This window comes from Panthera leo, chromosome B3 (genome assembly GCF_018350215.1).
Source record: "Panthera leo isolate Ple1 chromosome B3, P.leo_Ple1_pat1.1, whole genome shotgun sequence".
In the NCBI taxonomy this organism is placed as follows: domain Eukaryota; kingdom Metazoa; phylum Chordata; class Mammalia; order Carnivora; family Felidae; genus Panthera; species Panthera leo.
The window spans coordinates 84,785,630-84,798,660 of NC_056684.1; the positions used below are offsets into that span (position 1 = coordinate 84,785,630).

Consider the following 13,031-nt stretch of genomic DNA (forward strand, 5'->3'; position numbering starts at 1 on the left):
CATGGTCTCATATAATTGGTATAATTATAAATTGGTCTCATCTAGTTGTCAGTGTAGGTCCCTAAAGCCCCTTTAGTTTGAATGATTCAAATGTTTACCCTGATTTGAAGCTATTAGTTGCAGCCTGTGGTGTTCTGCCTTTGTTTTTCCAGCCACCAGCATCTGGCCAGGGTCACTCAGCAGGGACAAGGTTTGTGGATTGTACATTGACGTCTCAGCTCCACCATGTGGTGACAATTGGAATTAAGTCTGTCTCCCTTCAGAGGCAGGATCTGCTGATTAAAAACAAGTAAGCACAAGGAACATAATGAGGGTGAATCGGTGTAAAAAATGGACTTCAAACTGCTTCTGTATATCTACTTTATTCTAGACAAAGATGAAATTGAACATAATACACATGGAAGTTTTAGTATTTTCTTCCTGTCCCCCGGGATATACTCCCTGGGTACATATGCCCCACTTTGGAGACCAGTGACCTAGAGAAATCCTCACACATAGGGCCCAAAAGATACATGCAATATTCATTGAGACAACTATTTTTAATAAGAAAAAATTTTGAAGTTACACGTCCATTAATAGGCAAATAATAAATTTTTAAATATTCATTTGAAGGAATATATGTACTCAGTGGAATACCTGACAGCAGATTAAAATAACTGGATTAGAGCTACCCATATCACCATGGATAAATCTCAAAAAATTGATGAGGGAAAAGGAAGTTGTAGGATGATGTGTAGTATATGACACCTCTTTAAGCTATGAGCACTTTAGGGACACCTGGTTGGCTCAGTTGGTTAAATATCCGACTCTTGATTTCAGCTCAGGTCATGATCTCACAGTTCAGTTTGTGAGACTGAGCTTTGAGTTGGGTTCTGGGCTCACAGTGAGGAGTCTGCTTGGGATTCTCTTTCTCCCTTTCTCTTTCTGCTCCTCCCCCTGCTCTTGTGTACACTGTCTCTCTCTCAAGATAAATAAACATTTAAAAATTAAAAAATAAAATGTGAGCACTTTAAAATATGTTAAACAATCCTATATATTATTTATGGATACATAAATATACAAAAATAGTATGTACATGTGGGTGACAGTCAAAATCACCAAAGTCAGGATAATGGTTATTTTGGAAAGAGAAAGGGAGAATTGGGATTGAGGAGGGGTCTAGAGCAAATGTGGTTAAATGTAAGATTTGAGAAAGCTAAGAGATGGGTACTGTGTTATACATATAATATGCTGAATATCTTATTATGTGTTTAAATTACTACGCAATATTAAAATATTCCATAAAAAGATTTTTAAAAGTACCCCAAGGGGGGATATGGGAGGAAAACTAAAAGGATAAGGCCAAAATTATCTTATGTCTACTTTATACCAAAGCAAACACAATAGGAAATGGAGTGGTATAAAATCACCTACTTGAATACTAAAATGACCAAGAATTATGATAGGCGTCCCATTGGAGAGAATGAGCCAAGAGCTAAAATCTTCAAAAAATGAGGGGGAGTGACCTGAAGGGTATGCAGATGATAGCCACAAGTAGAGATCCTGTGTCATATCCTGATGACAAGCTGGGGGTTTTTAGGCAGGAGGGAGAAAGCATCATCTGGAAGGAACCAGGAGGACAAAGAACACACCTACTCCATGACAGGGCCCGTTGGGAGCAGGGGTGCAAAGGTAGCAGGGACCTGGGAAAAGCCATGTTTTCTTTAGAACAAGAAAGTTAAGGATCTGTTCAGAGGAGAGGGTGAAGATATAATGGATTTTGCTGATGTCTCTCAATAAATGGCCAAGTATGAAAGGATTAATGAAAAGTGAGACTTAGAATGTATCTAATGATTGTGTAGGACCTATGGAAAATGTAAATCGCTACATAAATGGAAAACATCCTTACAACCTCTTTAACTGCCTTGATTAAGGAAACTTCATTTTGCTTTCCTAGTTTTCTTTACATTAACTTCTATTTTCTAAAGTTATAATACTCTTGCCCAGCTGTATTAATTCTTGTTCCTTATGGTTCTTCTTACATTCCCTATACATCTTTTCTAAGTTCTGTTTGGGGAGGTGCGAGAGAAACTCTCCTTTTAAGCAAAACACCATCATGTAGCTAATTGCATAATGTTCTATTATTCTGTCTGCCTTAAACACAAGTATAATAGTGACAGGAATTTTAGTGCTGGAAGATAACTTAAAGATAATATAATGCAACCTTCTCACTTTACAACTGACCACAGATTATGTGGTTTGCCAAATTAAGTGGTTGGTGACTAGCAGGACCAGGGTTAGAATCTATGCCACCTCTCCAACTTCTGTTTTTCTTTTTTCTTTTTCTTTCTTTCTTTCTTTCTTTCTTTTTTTTTTTTCCCGCCACCGCCCTCCCCTCTTTCTTTCTTTTTAATTTTAGAGTGAGAGAGAGCATGTGAGTTGGGAAGAGGGGCAGAGAAAGAGACTCTTAAGCAGGCTTCATGCTCATCTAGGGGCCTGGCGTGGGGCTTGATCCCATGACTCTGGGATCATGACAGGAGCCGAAATCAAGAGACGCTTAACCGACTGAGCTACCCAGGTACCCCCGCCTCCCATTTTTCTTTGAACAGCAGAAACAGAATGCACCTGCCAGAGGGGAACTGTATGCTGGTGGTTAAGTATAGGCTCTGATGTCAGACTCTCTAAGTTCAAACTGTAAATCTGCTACTTATTTGCTGTGTGACCTTGGCCACATAATCTAACTGCTCTGTGCCTCAGTTTTCTCATCTGCAAAATGTAAAGCACAATTGTATCTACTTCATAGAATTGTTATAAGGATTAAATGAATTAATGCACATAAAGAGTGACCAGAAATCTAAGATATTATTTCTATTCAGCACCCACTCTGCTAGCTGCTGATATTACAGAGATTAACAGAGGCCAGGGACATTTTTAAAATCGATTTTTTAAAAGTAATATCTACACTCAACTTGGGGCTCATACTCACAACCCTGAGATCAAGAGTCATATGCTCTGTGGACTCAGCCAGCTGGGTGCCCCAACAGAGGCCAGGGATTTTATCCATAGCTGCTTTTGTTTGTTCTGGAGTTTAAGTAAACCAAACCAAAGCAAACCAAACCACCACCAACAACAAAACTATATCTGAGCAAATGTTAACAAATCTGGATATTTCACATAGAGATCTAAATATCCAATTTCTCTTAAAAATTGGAAGGTCCAACATCTAAGTCAGAATTCTAATGTAGTAACAATTGGCTGGAGCTAAAATAGCTGCCCCCTTTAGTCCACACCACTCACATAATGTATATGCATGTACTCATACCCTTCCAGTTTCCATCTTTAAACTTTACCTGCCTGATGTCTGCATGCCTTTGAAATTGCATTCTAGACTAAGGCAGTTTCTGCTCTCAAGGAACTCAATCCAACAGGTGAGATGCATCTTCTAAACAATTCACTGTCCATCAACTGATGAATGGATAAAGAAATTGTGGTTTATATACACAATGGAATACTACGTGGCAATGAGAAAAAATGAAATATGGCCTTTTGTAGCAACATGGATGGAACTGGAGAGTGTGATGCTAAGTGAAATAAGCCATACAGAGAAAGACAGATACCATATGGTTTCACTCTTATGTGGATCCTGAGAAACATAACAGAAACCCATGGGGGAGGGGAAGGAAAAAAAAAAAAAAAAAAGAGGTTAGAGTGGGAGAGAGCCAAAGCATTAGAGACTGTTAAAAGCTGAGAACAAACTGAGGGTTGATGGGGGGTGGGAGGGAGGGCAGGGTGGGTGATGGGTATTGAGGAGGGCACCTTTTGGGATGAGCACTGGGTGTTGTATGGAAACCAATTTGACAGTAAATTTCATATATTAAAAAATAAAAAAAAATAAAATAAAAAAAAATAAACAATTCACAATACAGTGTGATGGAGAACACATACAAAGTTGCAAAGTACAGAGTACAGCAGCAGTCTGAAGGAACATGAGGGCATACTGAATGGTGGAGGTGCTGTGCTGGTAATGCATGTTGTCAAGAAAGCAGACTTGAAAAAGAAAAGTAGTAGAAGAGGATTGCAGGGAAAATAGGATGTGCAAAGACAATGAAATGGGAAACAGTTTGTGTGTTTAGCAACTGAAAAGTTCAGTTTTGGAGAATATAGTAAGAAGGAGAGAAGTAGGCTGACACTAGACAATAAAAGCCCTAAAGTTTGTATCTTACCCTGTAGAAATGGATAGAACTTGAAATGGTTTGTCATTAAGTTCTAAATCCAACTTTAATGCAATTATGCCTGGATACCCTTGCCATCCTCTCTCAAATGTCTTTGGACCTCCTGTTTTAGAAACAAATACTGTACAATCCACAATATTCTATGAAACATTTCAATAGCAAATTGCCACTTCAACAAGAAGCTCTGTCTCCTAAAATACAGTTTGAGTAGCTAAAATACAGTTTTTAGATTTGTCTGAAAATTTAGTTTCCTTCTCTGTAAAATGGGGATAATAATAGCGCCTACTTCAGGGCTATTAAATTGAGAATTGAACTCATTATGACTCATGTAAAGAGCTTACCAGGATACCTAACACAGAGTAAAAATAGTCAATTAATATGAGTTATCGTGATTATGATACTTATTGAGCCTTGCTTGTCTATTTTACCTATCATTGAGAAAATATAACATTTCACTGAGTCAAATATGTATGTTTTCCATCGGAAACTTAAGTTAAATCAAGCCTGGTGTCATCTCCAGGCTAGAAGTAGTAAAAAATGAATGCAAAAAATACTAGAATGAAAATGACAAGATAAAACTTCCTTTCCTTCTATATTATTGATTGCAAACGTTTCAAGAACGATTTAAAGATTTTTGTGCAACACAGAAAATGCAAGTTATCGTCTGCAGTTATTAAATATAATAGCTTATTAGCAGTAATAAAGGTACTTAGGTATAAGAGACTTTTCTCCAGTTCCTCCAGGCTCGACGAGGAGGAAAACCCTCAGGCAAAACACCTTTTCACATCTGACAGTAACATCTTGGATAGCCAGGGAGCTCAGACAATCACTTGGCGGGAAAAGAATAAATACAGACCAAATTCACACAATCTGTTTCTGTTTAGTTTATATACTGCGATCGAGTCTATCAGGTTTCGTGCCTTGTGGGACTTGAAGTCCACAGGCAAGAAATGATCGCGGTTGTTGAAGCTTGGAAGGCGGCAGCCCCTGCAGGTCTAAGCAGTAAGGACTACAACTCCCGACAAACATTGCAAGGCCGCGCCGTAATTACGGGCAACCAACCGTACCCGAGCAAGGCAAGCTCCACCCCACCCGGCTCGAGGACTGCTTCCACCAATGGCAGAGCTCCCAGCGCAGAGCTTGCGGGTTAGGTTGTGAGGTTCGGGCCGGGGGCGGGGAGGAGCTGAGGGGGTTCAGAACGCGCTCGGCCGCTGGGTGGGTCGGGGCGTTCGGCGCGCCCTTCATTGAAGCGGCGGTGGCTGGGCTGGGCGCCGGGAGTGGGAAGCGACGGCGCGGCTGGAAAATGCCAGTCCATTCCCGAGGGGATAAGAAGGAGACGAACCATCACGATGAGATGGAGGTGGACTACGCCGAAAATGAGGGGAGCAGCTCAGAGGACGAGGACACGGAGAGCTCGTCGGTCTCCGAGGATGGAGATAGCTCAGGTGTGCAACCCACCGGGGCCGGGACCCTGAGTCCTTGCGCCCGGCGCACGACAGGCCGCTCTCCGCACGCCGGGCAGCTGCGTCCTGCTGGGAGTGCTGGGCGGGGAGAGAGGGAAGGGGCGGAGACTGGCTCCCGGCCCTCGGCAGCACCCGGACTCATCGTGGGGCGCTGCCTGGCTCCAGGCAGGTCCCTGCTGGCGGGGCGGGACCCAGCGCGGGCCTGGGCTCGCCCAGTTCCCGGACGCTGCGCAGTCCTGCTCGCCGTCGGACCAGCCTTGGGGACCTCCGGGCAGTGCCCACGGCTGTCGACCAAAGTGGGGAATGCCTTGCAGCTTGTCTGGGAGACCCTGGAAATGCCTCTTACCCCCAGACCACCGGCTTCTTTCCTTATTTTTCATCTTTCCAACCCTTACTTCTCAACATGGGTTGTCAGGGCCGAGGTCGGTTAGAATTGTGCCGGCTCTTGGCTGGTTTAGAATTTGTTAATCTCAGCTTCCAAGTCAGCCTGTCAGTCAGCGCTTGACATCAGCGTTCTTGCGGGGGCCGACTTGGAGCTGTCCCATTTACAGCATCTGTCTGAACTTTGCAAGACTGAGAGCCCGTCAGGGGTGATTTTGGATCTTCATATACTTATAAACTGGCAGATATTGGGCAACTCTGAAATTTTCCAAATCTTTTCTTTCTTGTAATCTTTTCCAATTTGGGGCTGTTTCAGGTTTTTTGTAGGTTTTTTGGGGGACTGGGGGGGGGCAGATTACCACCACAGATGGATTTTGCACACTTTCAGGATGGTTATTAAAAAGAGAAATGGAATATATGCCAGCCTGGATTTTCTTCTTTCCATATGATGAGAATTAAACTTAAACTTTCTCGTCTTGGCCTGATTATTGGTTATGTAAAGCAAGGACTGATGACAATCTGTTAATGCCCGGACACCCTCTTTTCAGGTTTCTCTTTAAAAGCAAATCTCCATGGAAGTACGTAATTTCAGTCAATAAACTAGCCATTCCAAATAGGCCTTTATGAGTGACTTCCTTGAGATGCACTGGACACTACTCTGTGAGGTGTAAATAAATAGTTATGATCTGTTCTCAATTAAACAGTTGTCATAAACCAGAACTTGATTAAACTGCCAAATAAATACTTAACTGTAAACAATGCTATAGGATTTCAGAGACCAGAGGAAATCTTTTCTGAATAGGGTGGCCAGGAAAGGCTAGTTGAAGAAGGTGGGATTACCTCAATTATCTTGACGAATGGGTAGAATTTGGATTGGGGTGATATGTTGGCTTGGGAGGAATGTAAGAAAAAAATGCAAAGGCTACTAGAGTTTAAGGCTTATTCAAAAGAGTGAGAAACCGATTTTGTTGGGAGGATTTGAGCTAGAGAATGAGAAAGAAGTATAGATGTAAAAGATTTCAAAAATGAAAAAAAAAAACAAAACAAAAACCACAATGCACAATTGGTGAATGTGAGTTTAGGAGTGAAGGTAAGAGGAAAACCCCAGATACGAGGAGATGGTGGTAGCATGAATAGAAATAGAAAAGTGAAATATTTGAGATGAAGGTGGAAGATAGAGTATTTCAGACATGTTGCTTTTGAGGTGCTTGTGGTATATTTAAGTCAGAGTGTCAACTGACAGATGGAAATGTAGCATTGGGACCTGCTTGGGCTAGGAAGCATGATTTGGAAGTCATTCATCCGTGTAACCGTGAAAGTAGGTGAGATTTCAAAAGTGAGCAATACAGAGAAAGAACACCTAGGCTGTGTGTAAACACATTTTTTAGATTTGTAAAACATTTTATCTCCAAGTGTTGTTTTTTTCATAAGAGCTGAAGATCTCACAAAGTGACATCTATTTGTTAAAATTCTCAGTGATTTTTCACTGATTTTTTATTCCTTCCCAGAAAATAATGGACAACTTAATTTGTGAAGAATGTAATAATTTGAACTATATGTCAGATTTTTTTTTTCAGTTGTATCATCTTTATTTATTTTTTTTTAACGTTTTTATTTATTTTTGAGACAGAGAGAGACAGAGCATGAACGGGGTAGGGTCAGAGACAGGGGGAGACACAGAATCCGAAACAGGCTCCAGGCTCTGAGCAGTCAGTACAGAGCCCCACGCGGGGCTCGAACTCACGGACCGCGAGATCATGACCTGAGCCGAAGTCGGCCGCTTAACCGACTGAGCCACCCAGGCGCCCCTATGTCAGATTTTTTTAAGTGCAAAGAAACTATTTAAATAAATTATGCAGTTTTGCTTCTTGTGAAAGCATTTCTTTTCTGCTGAATGGCTTTCATGTTAAACTTCCACAGTTTTGTTCTTCTCAAACATTGGTACTGAGCAGGTCCTAAAGCTACAGAAAAAAACCTATACTATCCAGAGATACTGGGAAGTGAGTCATCTTGCGTGACCAAGTTTTAAATAGCCCAGGAGTAAGCTATTAAGAATCAGAAATAATTTTAATCTGTTTTAGGAAAGTTAAAAAAAATGAACCCTATTGTTCCTTGGTGTGTTTAACTCTTTACCATAGCTTGACCTTTATTTAATGAAGATCGAGATGCAGATCATTTTACGCTTCGCTTATTTCACTTATGTTGAAATATATGCGATGTAAAAATAGAAGATAAAGGAATATAGGAGATAGCTGGTAATTTAACAGTTGCTTTCCTTCAAAAGTTTGCTTATTTTTTCTTTTCATTTTCCTCTTTCTCACTTACAGTAATTTGGGGAGAGGGAACAATGAGAATATGAGTAAGAGACCAACAAATCTGGTGGTAAACAGAATGAGATTAGTTTTCTTCTTTTGTAACTGGCAAATCTGTCATGTAAGCAGTTCTGAAAGAAGGATTCTAAAAGTGTTTTTGAGCAATATTAGCCTTTAATGGACATAATCGTTTTGGTGTTTAAGTTCTGTTGAGTTGAAGGAACATAAACCAAAAATGGATTCATTACTTAAGAGTAAAGCTTGATGTCAGCCGTTTAAAGTGATTTGAAAATGAATAAAAACAAAAAGGTCTAGAGATTGCTATAGCTTTAACTCTCAATTATATTTTAAGTTAAAACCTTTAGTAGAAATTATTTTGGATAAACATTAATTTTCTCTTAAGGCTTAATATAGGCCTTGCATATCTAACTTCGTATTACAGTTTTTTTCTTTCTTTTTTTTTCTTTAGCCATTTGAATTAACATTCAGATAATTTGGAACATAAAATTAATTTTTTTCTTTGCTATTTGTCTTTTTATTAATAGAAATGGATGATGAAGACTGTGAAAGAAGAAGAATGGAATGTTTAGATGAAATGTCCAATCTAGAAAAACAGTTTACCGATCTCAAGGATCAGTAAGTAATGATGTCAGAAGGTCATTGTCACTGAATCTCAACCATGTCACATGTTTACTGGCACAAGAGAAATTCTATTCACTGAACTATTTTCCTTTTTGTATTTTATGAGACTATTCTAAAAGAGGCTTCAACTATTTGCCTTCTGAAGACCTCATTAACTAAACTAAGGGTTTTGAGACAGGTTTGGGGGTGTATAATAAGATTTCTATGTGGATGTTGGTAATTAAAATGTTTTCCCTGGGTGGTTGGACCCTTGGTTCTAATTTGCTTCTTTCATTTCTTTGTTAAATGATTGAATAAAGATAGCTTTTTAAAAATCTTAGAATAACAGAATATTTCCCCAAAATGGCATGTGATTTTTGTTTTAATCAACATTGGGTAATACATACATGTTTTCACATTAGTTTGCCTCTGGAAGCAACTGTGTAAGGTTGGCAGATATCCATCCTTACCTGTGAGAAAATTGATGCTCAGAGGAGTGAAGTGATTTGCCCATAGTTCATCAGCAAGTGATAAAGTAAGCTAGGCCTTCTGCTTCCTAGTACTAGTGACTAGTGACTTCCTAGTGACATTCCTTCCACTAAGGCATTACTTTGGAGGAAATATAGGGGAGTAGAAAGAGCACAGGCTCTGAATCCAGGCTTTTTTCACAGATTAAAAAGGTGTAATAGTAGCTATTTTATTGTGAACTGTTAGGATTGTATGAGCAGTAGGTGAAATTCTTAGTCTTGGCTGGCACATAGTGGTGCTTATTAGATACTGTTTTCTCCCCCTCTTTATAATGCCAGAACTCTTATGAGAAGTTGGTTACACAAGAATGGGCCCCAGTGATTTGAGAGAACAGAATAGATGCAGATACATATTTAAAAAAAATCTTAAATGTGAGCTTTTACTTCAGAACTTGCTGGCAAGGTCATGGGGTATAGCTACGTGTTAGGAATTGTAAATGAAAGAAACTTCTGAGACTATAGACACCTAATTTATTTGGAAGCTGGCTCTTCAGTTCATTAATTCTTCATAATTTTGCTGTTTATTCTTCTCTCTTACCTCTTCCCTAGAGAGGCCCAGAGAACAGATGAAAACATGGTTAATATCTGGAATTGCCAGACTAAAAGGGGACAGATTTGTTTATCAAATGTATCCTGCTGTTTATGACATTTCTGGTCTTAACTTTCATTGGTATGAGAGGTGAACATATAAATGTTCCAAGCTAGTGCAACATATTGGTATAAATAATCCAAAATTTAAAACTTTGGCTTTAAAAAACATGGTATCATTTTTTTATTCTAAAGATTTACATTATTGATTGTAAATTTGAATCAGTTTGGATCCCCAAGGGATCCATTATTTGGGCAACATGGAGAGTTCATCCAGAATCATTCTGGAAAAGAGGAAACAAATTTGTATTTTTATATTTTAGCACTGGTAATCCATGAATGAATAATTCTCACACAATTAAGATACACCTATTGAGCTTTTAAAGTGTATTTTATGGTTATCCAAGAAATGAAAAGTACTGTAAAGCTCTAATATAATATATTACAAAGGAGAACTTTGCACCTAGTGAGTCTTTAAGCCTACTCTTGCTCATCTTGGGGCTGGCAGTTGCCTTGAATTTTGCATTTTCATGGCTCATTACCAGCCATTTCTCCCACCAGCCTCATTCATCTCAGAAACATATTAACAGTAGACCCATTACCACTATTAATAGGATTCTTTCTCAAGAGATTGGTATCCAGGGGTGCCTGGTTGGCTCAGTTGGTTAAGTGTCCAACTTTGGCTCAGGTCATGATCTTAAACGGTTTGTGGGTTCGAGCCCTGCATCAGGCTCTCTGCTGACAGCTGGGAGCCTGGGGCCTGCTTTAGATTCTGTGCCTCCCTCTCTCTCTGCCCCTACCCTTCTCATGCTCTGTCTCTCTCTCTCAAAAATAAACATTAAAAAAAAGAAGAAGAAATTGGTATTCAGAAATGTGTTTTAGAAAGAAATAATCCTTGCATCAGGTTTATAATTATCTTTTTTTTTATCTGCCCCAATTGCATTGTTGCTATTTTTATTCTGTTGTACTGTGAGCAGTCTCAAATCCTCTGTAGAAGAGGTGGGAGATATGATAACAACAACATCAACAAATTCTCCTGCTTCTCCTGTTCTAGCACCAGAGGGCATAATAGCACTTCTTTCATAAGGCAGAAAATCCACCATTTGGCAGTTTGGATATTGGTGGAAGGTTCTTCCACTTCATTAAAAAAGATAGAGGAACTTACACTGCCCAAATTTTCATGTATTTCAATGTTCAGTATCCAGTAAACATTAATTGGGCATCTACTCTGAATAGTATTGTGGTTGCTGCTAAGGGACTCCTGATTCTTGGCTTTGGTGAGTTTATACTTGAATTTTAAGGTTGTTGAAATGATACTGATTTTGAGGAATCTATTCTTTTAAAAGGGTAGTTAATTGAATATTGTTAATTCACATAGCCTCTTCATTCAAGACACTGTTCACCTATTCAGGATACCTTATTGATATTTTAAGGCTGATGTTTTTCCAGTACATTCATCATTTGTATTGAATTTTTAGCATTTTGCCTGAAGTTGTATTTATGATTTCAAAAGCTGTAGCTATCACATTAAGTTTTTTGACTTTGCACATTCATTTATCATTGTATCTTGAGTTTTAGAAAAATTTAACCCAGAGATGATAATGTATTATTTTGGTAGTTAACTCAGATAATTTTTCCATTTTTGTTTAGAAAAATATTTATTGTATTAATACTCAAAGTTGCTTGAATTCTTCAAAATCATACAAATCTTTATGCTAATTATAATGATCAATTATAGACATTCAATATTGATTTTCTTGTCTTTTTTTTAAGCTTCTATTTTAATTCTAGTTACTATACAGTGTTATATTAGTTTCAGGTCTACACTATAGTGATTCAATAATTCCATATATCGCCTGGTGCTCATCACAGGTGCGTTCCTTGATCCCTATTGCCTATTTAACCCATCCTCCCAGCCCCCTCCCTGATTGTCTTAATTGTATTGGTTTATATTTTCTTTATCTTTTAAGTTTATTGATTTTTGAGAGAGTATGTGCAAGTGTGTGCAAGTGTGCATGACAGCAAGTTGGGGAGGGGCAGAAGGAGAGGGAGAGAGAGAGAATCCCAAGCAGGCTCTGCACTCAGTGTGGGGCTCAGTCTAATGAACTGTGAGATTATGACCTGAGCTGAAATCAAGAGTTGGATGCTTAACCAACTAAAGGACCCAGGTGCCCCCACTTCATATTTTCACGAAGAAAGATAATTTTTATGTGAAAGCCAGGTATTGTAATGTTTTCAAAAGCTAACTGCTAGTTATACTAACACCTACAAGCATAATCAGTGGTTTCTTTTAGAACTTACTACATGCCATCCTTGTGACATATTCTTCATCCTTGATAAAGTAATGAATGTCAAAAAAAAGAATTTACAAATGATCTTAAATTGTTAACCTGCTTTGAAATTTTTAGGATATCTATGAAATGCACAAAGCCAGGATCACAAGTGCCTTTTGTAAAGAATGACAATGTAGACATCCATCCTTAAAAAGAGTTCTATCCTGTAGGATTATTGCCAGAAGTAAACTTTGAGTTGTCTGTCATTGATAATCAAGGTGAAGTTAAAGGTGTGACAGCTGGCAAATTAGAGTATTTGTATGTAAACTCACAAATACAGCAACAGGGGTTCCCAGCCCCATATTTCATTTCTGCATCCATTGAGCAACCATTTTGTTATACCTTCTTCATTTGCAGTCCAGACAAACTGGGTATGCCAGAACACAAGTTCTGTAGCCATTGGTTTTTACCTTCATCACTCTACTTCCTCTTTGTTCTTTAAAAACCAAGTAGGCTGAATATTATAATACTGTTTTTCAGGAAAGGTGGAGAGAAGCCAGGGAATTTTTTATTTTGACAACTAGTAATGTTTATATCTAAAGTGTTCAAAATGATTTCTTTGTTTTTTAAAAAAAATTTTAGATGTTTATTTTTG

At 38.7% G+C, this 13,031-nt stretch overlaps 1 protein-coding gene across 2 annotated transcripts in view; it reads left to right on the forward strand.

The window, feature by feature from the left end:
- The first annotated feature begins 5,376 nt into the window (after positions 1-5,376).
- BRMS1L (BRMS1 like transcriptional repressor) overlaps positions 5,377-13,031 on the forward strand; it is a 30,220-nt gene continuing 22,565 nt past the window's right edge. For both annotated transcript variants that reach the window (XM_042942996.1, XM_042942997.1), the window contains exons 1-2: positions 5,377-5,656; positions 8,913-9,003. In XM_042942996.1, the coding sequence (XP_042798930.1) occupies positions 5,515-5,656; positions 8,913-9,003 (233 nt within the window). In that variant the 5' untranslated portion in view covers positions 5,377-5,514. The remainder of the gene's footprint in view (positions 5,657-8,912; positions 9,004-13,031) is intronic.